This window comes from Bombus huntii, chromosome 15, assembly GCF_024542735.1.
Source record: "Bombus huntii isolate Logan2020A chromosome 15, iyBomHunt1.1, whole genome shotgun sequence".
Classification (NCBI taxonomy): domain Eukaryota; kingdom Metazoa; phylum Arthropoda; class Insecta; order Hymenoptera; family Apidae; genus Bombus; species Bombus huntii.
Window position 1 is genome coordinate 4,916,067 of NC_066252.1, and position 18,141 is coordinate 4,934,207.

At 42.7% G+C, this 18,141-nt stretch overlaps 1 protein-coding gene across 4 annotated transcripts in view; it reads right to left on the reverse strand.

Annotated features, from left to right (window-relative positions):
- Nucleotides 1-3,234: 3,234 nt before the first annotated feature.
- The window catches only part of LOC126874086 (protein artichoke-like), a 182,864-nt gene continuing 167,957 nt past the window's right edge, over nt 3,235-18,141 (reverse strand). For all 4 annotated transcript variants that reach the window (XM_050635702.1, XM_050635704.1, XM_050635701.1 and 1 more), the window contains 4 exons: nt 9,632-10,007; nt 6,206-9,298; nt 5,485-5,822; nt 3,235-5,157 (listed from right to left, as the gene is read on the reverse strand). In XM_050635702.1, the coding sequence (XP_050491659.1) occupies nt 4,594-5,157; nt 5,485-5,822; nt 6,206-9,298; nt 9,632-9,923 (4,287 nt within the window). In that variant the 5' untranslated portion in view covers nt 9,924-10,007 and the 3' untranslated portion in view covers nt 3,235-4,593. The remainder of the gene's footprint in view (nt 5,158-5,484; nt 5,823-6,205; nt 9,299-9,631; nt 10,008-18,141) is intronic.

Here is an 18,141-nt window from a genome sequence, read left to right on the forward strand (position 1 = left end):
GATCTCTTTGATTCCTTTGGTTCTCTGGGCGCGACAGTTGGATTGCCACCGATATTTACGCAATTTCATATTTTTATTAACCGACGTTGAACATTAACTTGTTCGAATGAACAAAGTACGTACTGTTGTATTTTATTTTGGACATTCTAATATAATATTGTATATTCTGTGCATTTTATATATGTGTAGGTATTTAAGCTTCTTATAAATATATAAAAATTCGTGGTCTAGCGATAGCTAGCTGCCTTGACAGAGTACGGCTTTTGAGAATGAACCTTGTTTGCTCCATTTGTGTGCTTTTTAATAGTCGATAGAGAAAGAAGAAGGTTAGAAAGCGAATAGGTTCGCTTGAAACCGCAGTCAAGATCATGATAAACGAGTGAAGTACGTGATTTTAGCGAGTTACGTAATCTCAGCCAGGGGCTTTTCAGCTAACCGTTTGGTGTCGAATCGGAAAAGTCTCGGACGTAATCGGAATCGTGAAGAAGAGAATTATGTGGGAGAGCGGAAAACGAACGAGTAATATCGATCCGCGGTACTCGAAGTGTTAACCGAGTTGGCGCAAGTCCGACGCAAGGACAATCGGCCACTGCGTTAGTGCTCTGTCTGCGGTTTCAGGATTGTTTCCGAAAGAAGTTCCGTCTTCTAACTAAAAACAAAGGACCTTTAAAAAGTTTCTCGGACTTCTTTAGCTTCGAAGAACAGAAAAAAAGAAGGGTTGAGAAAGAATTAATTTAATCGGACGCGCGATTCCTGAAAACAAGTAGCTAACTTTGTAGATTATTTTCTTTAATTCGCAACAGTAGTTATTTACGGCTATAGTTACTCGATAAAGGATGTATCAAGCAATCTGTGAAAACTGTTCCAACGAATTTTATTTTTTTTTTTTTTTTTTTTTAACAAAAGGCACTGAGTATTACGTGGAAAAGATCGATTTATGCATGGCACTCGATATTTCTGATAAATAACGATGGAGAGGAGAGAGTTGGAGGAGATCGAAATTTCATCGATAGCGACCGATAATATGTGAGAATCGAGCGCTCGAAGGTACCATTATTTTCGACGAGATGTCGAGATAGGCATTGCGGCTCCCACTATCACAGACATTTCTATCAGTTCATCCAACCCGCGGCACGATAAACCGGCTTACAATTAGTCCTGCTTCAGTCATTATTCGGACCAAGTAATTAAGAGCGACTTTAAACGAGGCGCTATCGCTATTGGAGTAATCGGTACTCGTTTGAATTTTCATGAAATATGTTGGAAATTAATCCTCTGCTAATACAACAAAATCAGCAAGAATTTAGAATTAATAATTTTGAAAGTGATTATTTCGCATATCTATCTATCGCTATCAGACACAAAAACTACGTGTCTTTAATTTCTTGTAGATAACAAAATTAATAATTGAATTGCGTACTATGATATTTAATATAGATAGTAGCTGTCTAACAGCCATAATTTAGATGATTAAAACGATACAAAGATTGTGTTGGGCAACAAATTCAATGTAATCGTGCAGCTTTTTTAAGAATTAACCACTGCGGAGAATTTTCAACGTTATCTCTAAACGTTCTGAAGAAGTCGTTTATTGTTTTACGGAGTAGCTATCGAAATACCGCTTTGAAAATAGTTACGAGGGCACGATGATTCAAACAATTTCAATTTGCGTTGAATGCGTCGTCTTAGAGAAGTTTTCTTTGAAAGCAACTCCTTGTACTTTTACACGTTTCTACATTTTGTCGTAAAAGACACGTTGTGTTTTTACCCGTTTCTGCTCGTCTTTCCGTGCGACGCTTCTAAAGTGGCAAGATTAGAGAAAGTTTTTTCCAAGGCTGTTTCCCGGTTCTTTCAGTCACATCCACCGCGCTCAATCCGAAGCTTGTCTAGCTTTTAAGTAAACTTTTTAAGCAACAGCTGTATAAATAATCGAAATGCAACGTACAATTCCATCGCGTTTTATCTTTCTTTCTCTTGTATTGAAATATCAGCAAGTTCGAATTAAGAATCTGAAAAATTCATTAAATTCGAAATTTCATTTAATGTTATTTACTATATGGCTAATACCGAATCATCGACATGATTAGAGACGCGTCATTCTGGAAACTGCCCAGATTTTTAATTTCATAACTTTAAAAATTTCTTTACGATATATTAAAATATTCCCGAGTGACTGATATTACTAAATAAATTAATAATTAGATATCCTCGATGAAGATACTTTGCTATTTAAACGGTCGATATTTTAATTTTGAAATTGTGAAAAGCGGAGGATCTTTTGTTCAGTCAAGTTTGCAGGTTGATCAAAGGGCTGGTGTTTTTGTTTGTAATAACGTGATTCGAACAAACGAGCCGGCCACTTTTAATGCGAGGTTTTTTCAGTAGCATTCGCGCATTTGATCGTATCCGCGATTAATGGTCTCCATTTAGAACGTAACTGTAGGACAGTAGGTGGCTGGTGAAGCGTGCATCAAACGGGATTAAAGAGCGAAACGAAAAACGTTTGGACAGCTCTATCAGCCGAGAAAAATGTGTACGCTGTGGATAGTTTCCACTCTACGTTTTTGTCCTTTATTTCACGCAATTTCGTGTCCTCTGTGAACGACAGCCCACCGCCCTATCACCGCGGTTATCCGACATCTTCGCGTTTCTCGTCTTTGACATCTTTTAGTAGAAGCTCTGATTCTTTGTGTGTATGACGGATCGATTGTGATTAATTTGCAAATTACAATTATCAATTACATTACGAATCGGTGGTTAGTTTCCGGTTGCTGGAAAAAGGAAAGCAGAAAAAGAAAAGAAAATCACGTTAAAATTGTCAGGAGGGGTTAATGCAAGTGGATAAAGTGGACAGGGAACATCTCGTTGAGACGCTGGAAAATTTATACAAATTACGGAGAATCGGGTTGAAGAGGTAGAAGCGAGCCGAAATAGTTGGGAGTACGCGGCTTATTTGAAGGATTCCAATTATCCGAAACGTCCCGAGTATTTTGTAGATTTTTCTGCTTTCAATATTTATTTATTTGAATAATTTTAATATTTTTTATTTTAACATTCTATTCTATTTATGGAATTCATATTTTATTCTGTTTTATCTGTCGGAGATTCGTCAGCCATTCGAAACGTAAAATTATCCTTGGGAATTTTTGATAGCTGGATATCTTTTGTTCTTTGGAAAGTGGATATCTTTGGACGATAATAATTTAGAAGGGATGTTCATACAACAAGTTGTTGGTTAAAAAAGAATTTGCATTTTTATTACAGTGACATATGTATATGTTACAGTACACAGCATGTGAGATCTTTCACGATGCATTCGAACATTCACGATACACACTTATCGACCGTATCCGGTTCTATTCAACGCAACGAGCAACATGGCCTATCGCAGTTACATTCTCGCTAGAGCCCAGTTTCTCTTTGTCACCTGAACTACGATTCGCTGGTTATTACGCAACCTAATTTCCAATGTATATTCTGATAACATCCGTGCCGTTTAGCCTATGATACAGCAAAGAGGTGCGATAGTCCCACAGTACCAAATATTCGTTTCCACGAGTGCACGTTTCCACGATGCAACAACGATATCAACGATATACTCGAAAAGTCGCGAACTCGAAGAATCAATACCGGCGTTGTATGTTTTGCTTAATTCACGAACGCGAAAAGACGTTTTTCTTTTTTGGCGAGTCGATTTTAACTTCTACGTCGAGCCAAGCGGAATCAATGCTTTCAGCCTAACTGAGCTACATTTTGCTAAATGAAGAATCGTTGAAATTGTTCGCCTAAATTGTTTGAATTCTTCTTGAACGTCGCTGTTCATCTCGCAACAACGATTCGAAACTGTTCATTTATGTACAAACGTGTCTCGTTACCAGCGTACGAACGATCCACGAACGATGATCCTCGCACGATAGTGTCGTACCTCCGCTACGCGATTCATCATCGTCTGACAGGGTAACTGGCCCCTTGCTGCGTTGCTAGCGGAAATTCAAGAACGCAGTTATACGAAACGACGCGTCGCATTGTCCGCTGTTACGCCGTTACCCACGCGACCGGTTTGCCGAGCCATTTAGAAAACACAATACACCATGCTTCGCGCGAGTCCGAATGGGTCCTTGCGTACCATGTTTATACTCGTAAATCGTCCAGAGAACGCGACTGCTGCGTAATGAAATTCTCCGATCCTACGCAGACCACGATGCACCGAACACACTTGCCGTACAGAGCCTGTTATGTACGTTCACGGTCCACCGAGTAAAGCTACATCGAATAAAGTTAAGACTCGTAGAAAATTCACATATAAAATGCTCGGTTAACTAGGTCGTTCACTTTTAGTGTTTGCACAAACGCGACACAAACTTTTTGGCTGAAGTTTCTTTTCGTCGCTTCAAAGTCGACGATCTTCCTTGAGAGCTTTCCGTTTCGGTTGATTAGTTAACTTCGATTTGAAGGTTCGAGTTCGATCGAGAAGGAGAAAACTGCCACGAGTCGGGAAGGTTACGCGTTTGACGATAGAACCCAGGAGGAAAAACCATCCAGATCTGTTCAAACGTTCGAAACCTCCACGCCTCGGGAGTTTTTTAACTTGTCTCATACATTCAAGTTAGTGTTGCCCATACTGTTGATGAAGTTCGAGTGTTGACCGTCTTGGCTGGCTTGTCTGGCCGCGTGTCCAGCTTCTCCGCTCTGAATGCTAAAGTGCCTATAGGAAATGTACTCCGGAGGAATCGGTTGTTCCCTCTTCACGGCCTCTCTTTGCTTCTTCACCTTCAGATAGCCGAGAACGGACACGAGAAGCAAGAACACAACGAATCCCATGCAACAGCCGACTATCAAACCCAAACGTCTTGTCAGGAAACTGCTGACACTACCGACGTCGCCCATCGACGAACCATCGCTGCTGATTACCGCGTCCGGTGATTCCAGGGTCTTCACTTCGGTGCAACGACTCGTAGACGAATCTGCCATTTGCATATCCGACGGCGACTCGAATGTTTCGTGATTCGAGAAGTTAAATTGGTCCATCGTGTCTTCTTCGAGACGTTGGCCCATCCAGTTGCCCAAGCCAAATACGCAGATCAAATACCGAGTGTTTGGGGAGAGCTTTGAGAGTTTCGTCGAACGCGAATTTGGCTCCAGGATCTTTGCTCGGATCTGAAAATTTTATCGAAAAAAAGAAGATTAACAAGATTGGTATATTTTGACAGGATACGGTATACTCATAATATATTAGAGACTTTTTCGCAGATCATGTACCTCTATGAATCTGATCGTGTCAGTCAGGATTTCATGCGTTTTTAATCGATATAAGCTCTCGTGTGTAGGTGTAGGTATTTAGAATGATCGAGAAGAAAAACACGAAGATGTAAAGAGAGGCACATGAAAATTAATCACTGAACATCGTACAAATTGAGAAATTCCATAGAGGCCGAGGATCCATAAATTAGCTACTTCTATGTAAAGACAATGTCTTGGTGTTACCTCATCGATGTTTTCCATTGTGTGGTAAGCCACTTGATAACCGCGAATACCCGAGTGATTTCTACTCTGCCACGATACCAAAACGGAGAACGGTTGGATATCCTGAATCGCAAGTTTCAAGACGAGAGGCGCGGAACAGAAAGCGTGCGGGTCCAGCTCGAGGAACACCAATCCTTGTAATTCCGGTGGCTGTTGGCACCTGAGTAATCCGCTGTCCATGTCGTTCATTCGCAATCCACCTCCTCGATTCCGTGTTACGCCACCGCCCACCAGTTTCTGATGATCACGCAGCCACTCCCAGAGCTCTTGAGACTCGCAACCGCAGTGCAGTGGGTTCTCTATATCCAGAAAAACGTTTAATCTTGCATAATTGCTGTTTCGCGAGAGATGGATGAATATCGTTGTCGTATAAGTAAAGGTTGCTACGCTATACCTCGGGAATGTTAATAACAATTTTAGTTTTACGACACGTGCTCTCTATCTAAATCATAATTATCCAGAGAATTTTAGAATTTCAGAGAATCTTAGAATTTATCGTTGAATTTTTCTGAATGTGAAGTGGATCGTGCGATGGCAGTTAGCACCATCGCATTCACCTTCCTTAGAAACGTAGTTCGTATCTTAGACTCTACAAATTCTATGATACCAGCATGAAAGTCTCAACTCTTTGAATAACTGTAACTAGAAAGAGTAAGTAGGAAAAAATATTTAAGTAGATTACCTTCTGCACGAAGGCTCCGTATTTGCGTTTCCAGTGGTCGGAAGGCATTCAACGGCAAATTCTCTAAATAATTCCTACTCAGATCGAGAATTCTCAGTTTCTTCAAGGGCTTGAACGCATCCGGAGAAATGGAAGATATCCAATTTCCGTAGAGATGAAGTTCAGCGAGATTCTCGAGATGTTGGAACGTGCTCTTACCCACACCGCCGATCTGATTATACGAGAGATCCAGCACTTGTAGGGCCTTTAGATCAGGCGGGAAATCCTCGAGTTCTTTCAAGCGATTGTGCGTGAGATTAAGTATCCTGAGGTGTTCCAGTCCTTTTAATCTCTCCTGAGGCAGTAGCTCGAGCTCGTTCATGCTTAAGTCCAAGGTTAATAGTTCGAGCAAACTGCGGAACGCGCTCGGCGACACTCGCGAAATCATGTTGTTGCCCATGAACAAGTGCATCAATGCTGGGAACGCTTCGAAGTCCTGACTCGTAACGATCGTCAGATTCGTTCCAGAAATATGAATCTCCTGAAGAGCAGGATACTTTGCTTTTGAACTAATCTCGTGTATCCTGACTAATGGATTGGCCGTGACATTCAACCAGGTTAAGTTTGGGATATTCTGCGCGGACAGGGCGACCGCCGGGATCTGATGAAATTTGTTAGCGGCCAACTCGACTTTGCGAAGTAAGTTGGATCGGGCAAAGAAGTTGGCCGGCAGAGCAGCTAGATGATTGTGACTCAGGTCTACCGATATCAATCGAGAGAGATTTACGCCGGCGAATCCAGAAAGAGTCATGATGTAATTGCCACGCAGATCCAATTCCCGTAAATTGGTCAACCCGTTTAACTTTGACATGTCTACGTTTACAATCACGTTGTTAGCCAATGACAGAAACTCAACCGTAGTAGCGTTCGCGAACACGTCGTACGGTATCTCTTGGAATCTGTTACCGTCCAGTTTTACTTCTTTCAACGAGTCCAAACCAAGGAAGAGAAGACTAGGTAGCATCCGGAGGAGATTGTTGCTTAACAGAATTTTACCAAGGTTCTTATTCTTCGAGAATATCTCTGGTGGCATTCTGTAGAGTTGAGAAGAATCCATAGCCAGATGCTGAAGAGACGGTAGTCCGTCTAAAGAATTTCCATTGATCTGACTAAAATTGTTGTACGATATTCTCAACACTCTGAGTCCAGGAATGTCAAGACGATCCAACGTAGAGGCAGTGAGATGATTGTGTTCCAAGTTCAATTCGTACAGGTTGTTCAACCCTCTGAACGCTCCGTTTTCGATTACGCTAACGGTACAGTTCTTGAGATTCAACGTCCGGATCGGTAAGCCCTCTTGGAAGATCTTGTCGTGCAACACGTTCAGATGATTGTTGGCTAGGTCAAGTACGCGAAGTCGCTTTAAAGCGGTCAATGCATAAGGGTCCAAGCGACGCAGCCCATTGTCCTGCAGGTAAAGTTCTTCCAGCTCGTGTAATTCCGAGAAAGTTCTCACTGTGACGTGGCTTAAGCGGTTCATGCTTAGCTCGAGGAACTTGAGCGCCTGCATCGGCTGAAAGGCGGTGTCCTCGATTCGTGAGATGGAGTTATTTGTTAGATATAATCGCTCGACCAGCAACAGGTCCCGGAACAAAGGAGCTTGGAGGCGGGTTAATCTGTTGTGGCCGAGCCACATGATTCTGACCGACGCTTGGCCTCTTAAGGAGTCATTGTGCAGGACACCGAGGCCGTTGTTGTCTAACTGTATGGACACCAACGAGCTGCCGCTGTTTCCATTTTGTCCGACATCGTTCGACACTTGGAACACATCGCCCAACACCGCCAGAAGATTACCTTGAAGATTGACGTGTTGGAGACTGTGCAGGGATCTCAAAGCGCCGGTTTCCATGTCCGTTATCGCGTTATTCTGTAAATGCAGTTCCAAGAGCGACGGTAAAGGCGCGAAAACGCCTCTCTTTACTTCGGTAATCTGATTGTCTTGCAGTCGCAGCTCTCTCAACGACTTTGCTTTCGCGAACGTTCCCACCTCCAGCTCGCGGATGTTGTTTCCATCCAGAGACAGGGTCGAGAGATTGTCGCAATGCTCGAGAAAGTCTCGCGGCACTTTCTCGATGTAGTTGCCGCTCAAGTGTAGCTGTGTCAGGTGGCTTAACGTCGCTAGACCGCGCGCGTCGATTTTCCTAATAGCGTTTTGTTGAAGATACACCACCGATAAGCTTGTACTTCCAGCGAACGTTTCAGCGGGTATTTCCAGGATGTTGTTCTCCGCCAGGAATAGCTCCTTCAGCTCTGGTAACTTGGAGAACACGCCGCGGATGTAATGAATGTGATTGTTACTAAGATCGATGGACCTAAGCCTCTGGTTTGCTCTGAACGTGGATACATCCAGTGACACGATCTTGTTGTGGCTTAGATCGATGGACTCGAGATCGATCAGTGATATGAACGCGTCCTTATCGACGAACTCGACGGCGTTATAGTAGAGAGACAGAGTCTTGAGGGACGGACAACAACGAAAACAGTTGAGAGGGATCTTCTTGAAGTTGTTGCTGGTTAGATCGAGAAAGTTTAGAGCGTCTAATCTCGAGTATCCATCTTCTGGAAGCTCGGATACCTCGTTCCAAGCTAGTCTAAGCGACGTTAGGTGTTCCAATCTCCTTAAAGACGTCATAGGAAATACTCGGATTTTATTTTCAGCCAGACTTAGATCCGTCAGAGTATCTTCCAAGCCTGCGAACGCGTATTCAGATATTTTTATTATCTGGTTGCCCTTCAGGTTCAATTTAATCAGAGAAAGTCCGTAGAAGCTGTAACTAGGAAGCTCGTGCACCAGATTCGCCTCTAAATCCAGAGCTTTCAGGGAACTCAAGGTTGCCATCGCCTTCTGCGGCACGTGTGGAAGTCGACCAGACACCAGCGCCAAGGATTCTAAGCTTTTGCTTAATCTTTTAAACGCATCTTCGCTTATCTCGCGAATTGCCGAATGAGATATCTGCAGATGCCTGATCTGAGAACCGGCTGGAAAGGCGATAGATCGAAGTTCCTCCACTCTTCTGTCTAGCTCGTAAACGCTTAGGGATTGAACTATCGCTCCTGGAACAGTCGTAATTCGCTCGATCTACTTAACCAAAACACGTAGATTATACATTAAATATGTGGTATAATGGATTCAAAGCTATTCGAGACGTAGTATCTGTTTGCATAAAAACCAGTTCAGCGAGATAAACGTAGGAGTTACTCGAGATCTCTTAATTGAGAACACAATCTAAACGTATTCGGGTAATTATTCTGTGCGGTGTTGAATACAAGCTCGCTTAATCGGGTCTCGGGACAAAGGAGAAGAAAATCCCGTCCGGCGGAAACGAAATCCCTTATTTATCCTAATGTATTCCCTCGTCATAGATGGTGGCCACGCGTAGTACGTACCTTCTCCACCAGCGGCGTGTATTACACTGGACAAAGCGGTCCTGAGGGATTCCTCGGTGGCCCCGGCACATTCCAGGAACAGCCCGTCCTCGAAATTGTAACAAGGGCAGCCAGGTATCGTGTCTGGCGGTGGACACTTGGCGCTCCTCGCTTCCTGTGCTGCCATGCAAGCTGCCAACACCACCGAATAGATAAAACGAAAACCGTCGCGGTTACCACGAGTCTCGTGTCCGCCACGCGACGAGTCCGAGTCCCGCCACTTGCGTCTCGTCCGCGGCCAAGTCGTCCACATATTATTATCGCGCCGTTCCGGTCCAGGTTCGTCCGAATCCTCTCATCGTTTCTTTTGACGACGTTCGATCTTGCTGCCGTGCCCCTACACAAATGCGTTATTCGTTGTATAATAATGCACAGTAATTCACAATTTGGGAAATATGTTAGCCAGTGTATAATTTAATGATTTCTATTGTATGTATAACTCACAGTACTACCCTTTATAAATTTCTGAATATTTCTATCTACATGATAAAATAATTACCGTAGCAGTTAGCTATTTGCTATTCCTAATCTCTCTCACGCCTAATAATCATATCTTCGATAGCCGATAATTGCGTGATTTAGAGTCACTAATCATCGTAACGCATCTGCATAATCTCACACACGCACTCTAAGTACCTGCCATAAATCATCGGAATGCAGAATAGCTTTGAGCTAGTTTGTCTTTGATGGCCCGTAAAAATACGTCGTTGGAAATGAGAGATAATTAGGTGGAAAAAATTCAGGAATTCGGCTATCAGAATTTTATGTCCTTAAGCCAAATTCTCAGGTATAGAACTTCCTCTTATAACGCGTTCAGTGGCGTTCACTCGCGTACACGTAACAGCTAACTCAAAACGCTACGTGGAGCGTTGATTCTTTCATAATGGTAGGTTAATAGCTCAGTCGCGTGCCACGTATTATGAAATATCCCCTCGGACTTTATGATTTTTTTCACTTATACTTTATCTTGGCGGTGTGTTTCTTCGTATCAAAGTCGAGAACGAGGGATTTGTAATACATTTAATAACAGGTGAAATTACTAAGAATCGAGCCATGTTTGAATTAGAATAATCGATTCTTCGTACGATGTGGCGATATTGTATGGAGTCCCAAAAGAATACGCGTTATCCACTTGGATGAAAACTTCTACGCTTCGCGACAATATTCTTTGATTCATACGTAATTCGTGTGACCCGAAAAATGGAACACGTACGTTCGAGATTGTTAGCCGATGTGCGTGAAGAAATATTCCAAGAAAATGTTAATGTCGGTAAAACGTTGATAAAAGAGCGGAGGTTGTTCACGCACGCGAACTTTTTCATGCGTAATTCCGTATGCTTGCGAGTGGATTACATTTACGATTAATCGATACCTGTGTTCTACTATTCGCGTACTTCGTTCAACGTAAATACTCTCAGAACATTTACAACGTTACGTAAGCTCCTGCGGAATCATCATTTCGATGATCAAGATAGCTTAGAAACCGCAGTGTGTAATTTCTGCTATAGTATAGTATTCTTATCACACGCACATTTGCATAATGACGCGATGCAAAATAATACAAGATTAAATCGTGCGTAAATCGGGAGTAGAACTGGTCGGTTACTAGTCAGACATCGGGACGCGAGTTTACTCGGTGAAGTAAAATAGGGTTATCGCGCGGACAAATATTGATTATAACTAGATTAAAAGGCGAGAACAGCGCGCGACTTGGTCAACGAAGTTCCGGTTGTAGATGTACAACTTGAATCATGCTCCAGAGGCGGAATAGGTTCGTCAGCGCGCGAGTAAATATACACCGACTATGGGTATTTCAGCAAGTAGAATCGTACCGTTCTTGAATAGACAAATATAGCGAGGCTGCACTTGACACAGCAAGTAGAACGAGACGGTCTTCTAGGGGCGAATACGCTGCCAGCTAGCATAAACGGCCAGGTGGAGTATAACCGTTCGTCGTTACGCAAATACACTCAGACTGAACCTGATTCAGCGAGTAAAGAAGACCTGTTTATGACTCCGAATACATATCAAAATTGCGGTGCATCGTAGTAAAAACTATCTAAATATGTATGTTCTCACATAATACGAATATATACGGTCCCGCTTATAAGTATTAGGGCATTTAGAGAAAACGAAGCAAATCTATAAAATGATTAGGAAACAATAGTAGAAGATACTGAAATTTTTATCATTTTACAATTTTTTGTTCTATAAGTTTTATAAGATTGTGAAAGTATAATTGTTTATGGCATGTGTAACGACAAAGTTATTTATCTAATTTACAGTTACGTTGTGAAAGCAACTAAATAATTATTCGTTCGTTTTTCACCAAACGTATATTCCGTACAATATTTTCATTTATTATTTGCATAACGATACCAGTTCCAATGGGTATCAGAAGTTACATATATCAGACACGGGATTCTGCACTTTGGCTTGCTCCAGTTCGTACAAAGAGAGTCGTGATCCCCAAGATCAGCCGGTCGTAATTTAATGTCTGTGGTAAATCTTCGGGGCTCGGATGTCGTCAGGCGTGCAATGACCCGCTACGTTTGAAAAAATATGGCTGGATCGGCTGACTGTTGGACAGGATTTTCAAATAGACGTTCGATAGTAGTCAGCCGATCGTGTGTAAGACGGGTGTGTTCGGAAATACAGAAGCGTCAGGACTGGTAAGTTCCCTGCAGGTTATGTTCAACATCTAGTTAAGGAGAACAAGTTTGTTAGGGGTTGCGCTTACCGCAGGTTAGACGCCCGGAGAACGGCAGTGAAGCAGAAAAATCAATATTTCCTTCGGCGTTACGAGCCACAGCTTTGAGCTTTTAATTAATGCGTAATGCAGATTTTTAATCATTACCGATCGCGTGCGACCGGCTCGAGCTCGAGCCTGATTACTCGCAGCAACGCGCTGTTTATTAATATGATTTTTCGCGAGTCTTTCGTGCTCGTAATGCTTCACGTCGTTCGCAATTCGATATAAGTGCTTCTTTGGAATTCGTGCCTGCGTGGAGTTGAAGCAGGAAATACAGAGCTGGATTCGATATTCCTCCTTTATTCGCGTGCGCTTTCTTGGAATAGCATCTCGTAAAGTTTATACGACCTCATAGACTAACTGACTTGTTAGTAGACATTAGAAATTACGAATTCGTATTCTCGCGAGATAGAAGAGATCCTGAGCGGCGATAAATCGGTGGCCATTAATTTCCAATTGCTAGATGTCTGAGCGGAATAGGTAACTGAAGAAGAGAGAGAGAGAGAGAGAGAGAGAGATCCGCAACTTCTCCGAAGAACGTTGCCTCTGGAGCATTTAAAGTTTAAGCCTGAGCCTCAACTCAATCAGCCAGTTTCGAGTAAAAATTTTCCGGCCAAAGTATCTCGAAAGCGGACTATTTAACTTTCTCGTTGTCTTCGACGAGCCGCTTCAAACTAGGTTTCCATAAAGCGCGTGCTTCGTTGTCGTGGATTTCTTTGATCGCCACGCGTGTAGTTGACGTTTTGAGTCTCTGAAGATTGATTACAATTTAAGCAGAATTCCGTTGGTGTATCGTCGACGAGCATCACAGACGTAGCACGCACGTGCGCTGATTCTACACACGTGACTATCGTAATGATCGTGTTACTGTTTTCCTCGTTTCGCCAGTTAATGCCTTCAAAAGCGTACAGGTGTCGTGGCGGTAGTGTGATACGAAGAGAGAGCCTCGTCGTAGCTAGTTTCTCGTGGAAAATGCCTCGTATGGGGAAGGACCGAAATATGGCAGGGTTTAATAAAGGACGCCGGCTTTCCCTGCGAACCCAAGCACAGCTGCATTGCGAGAGACACTCGTGCCGCATTTAATTAAGCGTCGCAGCGACGCTTAATCTTCAAACTGCATTCGCCAAGTCGAAATACGCCAGATGAAATTGAATACTTTCCGTGGTGCGCATCTTACGTTGTGCCGTTTATCGCTGTATCATGGAAAAAGGATTCGTCCGTAGACCACCCGCGGATCTAACCTAGATTTACTATCTGTTCAGAATCCCATGCATGAGTTTGTGAATAGAGAAGTTGATAAATATTGACAGGAAATACTGGCACGACTGTGTCTTTCCGGAGACTGTTTTCTACTGACGGTTTTTAAAATGTAAATTTTAATATGTCGTATTTCATAAACTCGTAAATCTTCATCTCGCTGTTACGAACATTGTCCTGCAACTAAATTTATCGATCTACGTGCAGATGGCAGAGCAGAGCGAACATTTTTCTAGATGCTCTTCTCGAAGGAAATGAGAGCAATTATTTTGCAAAGGCATTTGGAAAGAACACGACAGATTTTAATTACCTTTTGTTAGCTTATGTTGAAAAATGAAAATAAATATATTTGTCTTCAAACGAAGAAGCTTTGTCTATGAAGCAACGTCTGCGAAAATCAACGACGAAGGATGGTAAACAGCGTGGCAAATAGAAATCTGCGACCGCGGAACAAATTGTAATTTCTATTTCGGCTGTGAATCCCGAAGAGCCGAAGTATACTTGAGCTTCCATTACTCGAGTTTCGCAAAGCAGAATTGGCTTTGTGTTGTAGGAGCAAGTTCCAAACAGATCAGAATTAGGGTACAGAGATAGATCCTTTACATTCATGAGTGCGGAATATATTAGCGAAACTACGTGCGATCGATTGACATAAATCTATCTAAATAAATATTTTATCAATTTTGTAGACACTCACAAATAACGGTCGGTTGAGCGATACAACAAATTGTTTTCGTAAATCCTAAATCCTTCTGCATTTGTTAGGTCACTAGATTCGAATATTTAAATAGAAATTGCCTGATATTCTGTTACTTGGATCCTCTTACTATCCACTGTTTTATCCCTTATTGATCCCGTACAGTTGAATCCCAGAGCGTTACCCACAATACACGCCGCTCATCTTTGCTACTTCAGCATCCAGAGTGCGTCGAGTGCCGTGCAAACTTCTCGGTTACTTCTCAGTGCTCAGTGAACTAGTTTCAGCAACGATAGATTATTAGAATTCCGTATCGCGAAATAACTCACAGCGCCTATGTAATCAGGATGATGTTAGCGAACCGCGTATAGGAATTTCTATCACGAGATCGTTACAATGTATCACTTGATGAACGATTATCAAAATTATCTTCTTCCACGGAAAAGATAATTCTTCTCTTTCAAAAACACAACACTCTGAAGACATAATAAGTGGAAGAAATATAATTTTACAATCCTTGGGCAATACTTACAGATACATAGTCGGACAAATGTAGACGACGATTATAATTTTAGTTAAAAACCATAGACTCTAGCGGTCCAAATGTGCAATATTTCAATTAATCCATAAAATTTCCAATCAAGGTGATTATAGCGATCGTAGTCGCACGAGAGAGAAGCAATAAAGTGGATCGAGGGGAGTATCGGTTATACGAAATTCTCAATCCTCTTTTACTTGGATTCGCATCCCGGATGAATAGGGTTGATTCATTGTATATAGTGGAACGTTCGACCACAGACATCCGCGTGTAAGCTTCTCGATTACTTTACGATCAAACCTCACAAGCCGGTGGCGGGTTAGAAGATCCGTAGTCTGAACAGGATCCATACGATTCGACCAATCTGGCAGGATCACGGACATTGATTCTCGTCGTTGCGCTGGCGGAACGAGCCATCGTAGAACTCGCGGTCTGGAACGTTTTGGTCCATTAAGACCACAAGAAAATTGAATTCCGGCGCGACAGCGAGCGCGCAAGCTCGGATTAAATCGTTGCGGTGCACGGACGAAACCGCGTTCGCTAATGAAGCGCGCTGCGTTGAATATAAAAGGGATACCACAGAATCCTTTCGACCCTCCCGCGACATCTTCCAGCCATCCTCCTGTCTACCGCTGTCGAAAGGAAGCGCAATTAACCCTGCCTCTTGTCCGAACCTTTTAGTTTTTTCGAGCTTCCAACACTCGAATTGAAGGACTAGGTGTGACCGTTATCGCGCGTGAATGGAATATTTGAGAATTTGTCGTTCCATAATCGTTCTTAACGTCGGCACCGAATCACCCATTTGTCACATTAACGATTTCCCCTTTCGCTTGTTTCCCCTTGCCACCTCACACTCTGTCAGTTACTCAATTTTCCAGTGCCTGTAATTTCCGTAAAAAGCCGCGCATCTCTAGGCGCTCTCGAAATTACTTCGTCGTACGCGTACCAAGCAAAAGTTTAATTGCTCCACGCGTTTTCTACCGCTGTCAGGTCATTTCTTTTCGTTGAAAATGAACGAACGAAACTCGTCCTTTAACGACAAAGCACGGCTGCACTGGAGTCGACTCCTCGTCGAATCGGCCAACTTCGGGACGAACCAAAGAGCCACGTCTAATAAGCCACCGAGAGGCTTGCAGTTGTTCACCTATTTAAATAGCACCGACGATGGTAATGAGAATGCAAATGGCACGGCACGACCGAGCCAGCTTTCCTGCACACGTCACGGAATAATAAAAGGGAGCGGTTCCCTTTCCAGGACTTTGGTTCCTTGGGACACGTGTCTTGGTACTTTCTTTCTAATTGAGAATCGTGGTTGTAAAATATCAATGGAGACGTCGGAACTCGGACGAACTTTGGTAGAACTGCGCCTAGATATTCTTGATATCGTCAAGCTACCGTTTTCCTTTTAATAACAAGACTGCAAGCATTTATGAATTCATAGAAAACAGACAAGATTCACGTAATCTTAAGAAACGTATAAAATGTCCAACGTACGATACTGTTTATTATATTTAGTGGACGAAATAAATGTTCGCCTTGGTTCCATTTCTTTACCCTTGTTGATAAAAATATGCATTTGTACAAATATCTGTCGTGCATTATAAAGATACATCATCGATGTCATAATCCATCACGTATTTCCCTCAATCCTGATCTCAATTAACTCAAAGAGCCCTGGACACGTCTCAAAGTGATTAATCGTTCTGTGTCGTAACACTGACCTGCTAGATTCTCTTACGATCGAGAATATTGCTATAATCTAAAATTACGGTAATGAATGCAGTGTTAGCCTCTGCCGTGATATAAAAACTCCCGGTTATGCTAATTTCAGAAACGAAATTTCAAAGATTCGTCTCATCGTTGACGGTGCCGCGAGCCAATATCACAGACACGCCGCTAAGCCATGATGAAAAACGCTTTCCAGGCCACTGGACATGATTATCCTCTTAGGGCAACGACTCCTTATAACGCGGGCGAAAAGCAGCTTCCACAAACGTCGACACGAAGCTAGCAGCTTATACCAGCTGCCTGATTATTAAAAGTTAAACCTTACTTACCGACGGTAGGGCAGGGAGAACGGGGAGATGAAAGAGAGAGAAAGGAAGAGATAGAAAGAAGGAGAATAGGCCAGGATGGAGAAAAATCGGAGGTGGGGATTTGGGCTGTAACCTCTTTAACCTCTTTGCATAAAATTAAAGCTAATCATATTCATTTTGCCGGTGCAGTTCCTCGAAATCCTCGAAACTGTGCCGGAACATTACGACTCTGAATTTATAATGATGACAATGAAAATTTGTACCGCCGAGTTTCGAGGGTTTCTTGCCGGAATTTCAACCTCGCCGCCTGTACGATAATTAGGTTGAAGTCTCTAGACACGACGATCGTCGAGAACCTGCCGTTTGTGACGCAGATTTCTAACAAGTAAACGTGCGTTATTTCTCCCTTCTATTTCCATGTTCTGGCACAAACTACGCTATTCTAGGATCGAGTCAAAGATCTCTAGGAGCACGATGATTCGACGAAAGTTGCGAAATATTGCCTTGTTTCGATGCTTAAAGAAATGCTAGGTATTGCCAATAATATGTTAATTATCGTGGAAACGACATACACGTTGATTCTAATTTCGTGACACAATTGAAGTGAGGGAGATATTATATTATGGCTCGAAATAAGAGGAAAATCAACAACGACTGAACTTGGAAAATACATTCTACGCGTTCGAAAGGATTAACGGTTTTGAAACAAGTTCAAGGACTAAACGGAGATCCCGAGTAGCGTTGGAAATTGAGAAGGAGCATTGCTATACGGTCTTTGAGGTCGGGGAACAGGTGCCTTTGATACTCTTAGAACACGAGGCACTCGTCAGACGCGGCGAATTCCATCGGGAGGAAACGCCGCGCGGAATTATAGAAAATATTCCTTTCGTTAGCCATCCGTGCCGGTCGCGGCATTCATGGAAAAGCTACTCGGGATTCTTCAAAGGGCCGACGCAGGCACCAAGTACATACGCGAATCTCTTTACCGCACGGGAAAAAAATTTGTGTATTCTGCTTAATAAGAAGAGAGGGATACCAGAAGAGAGAAGATGGTCTATTGGAAAGGCGATCTTTCTTGGGCTCTGCTGTGAATTCTGTAACAGGTTCGAAATCGATCCGAGATGAAACGAGAGAAAGCGAGTAACCGTTGGTTCTGTGTTTCTTGAAAAATTAACAACCCGATGGGTAATT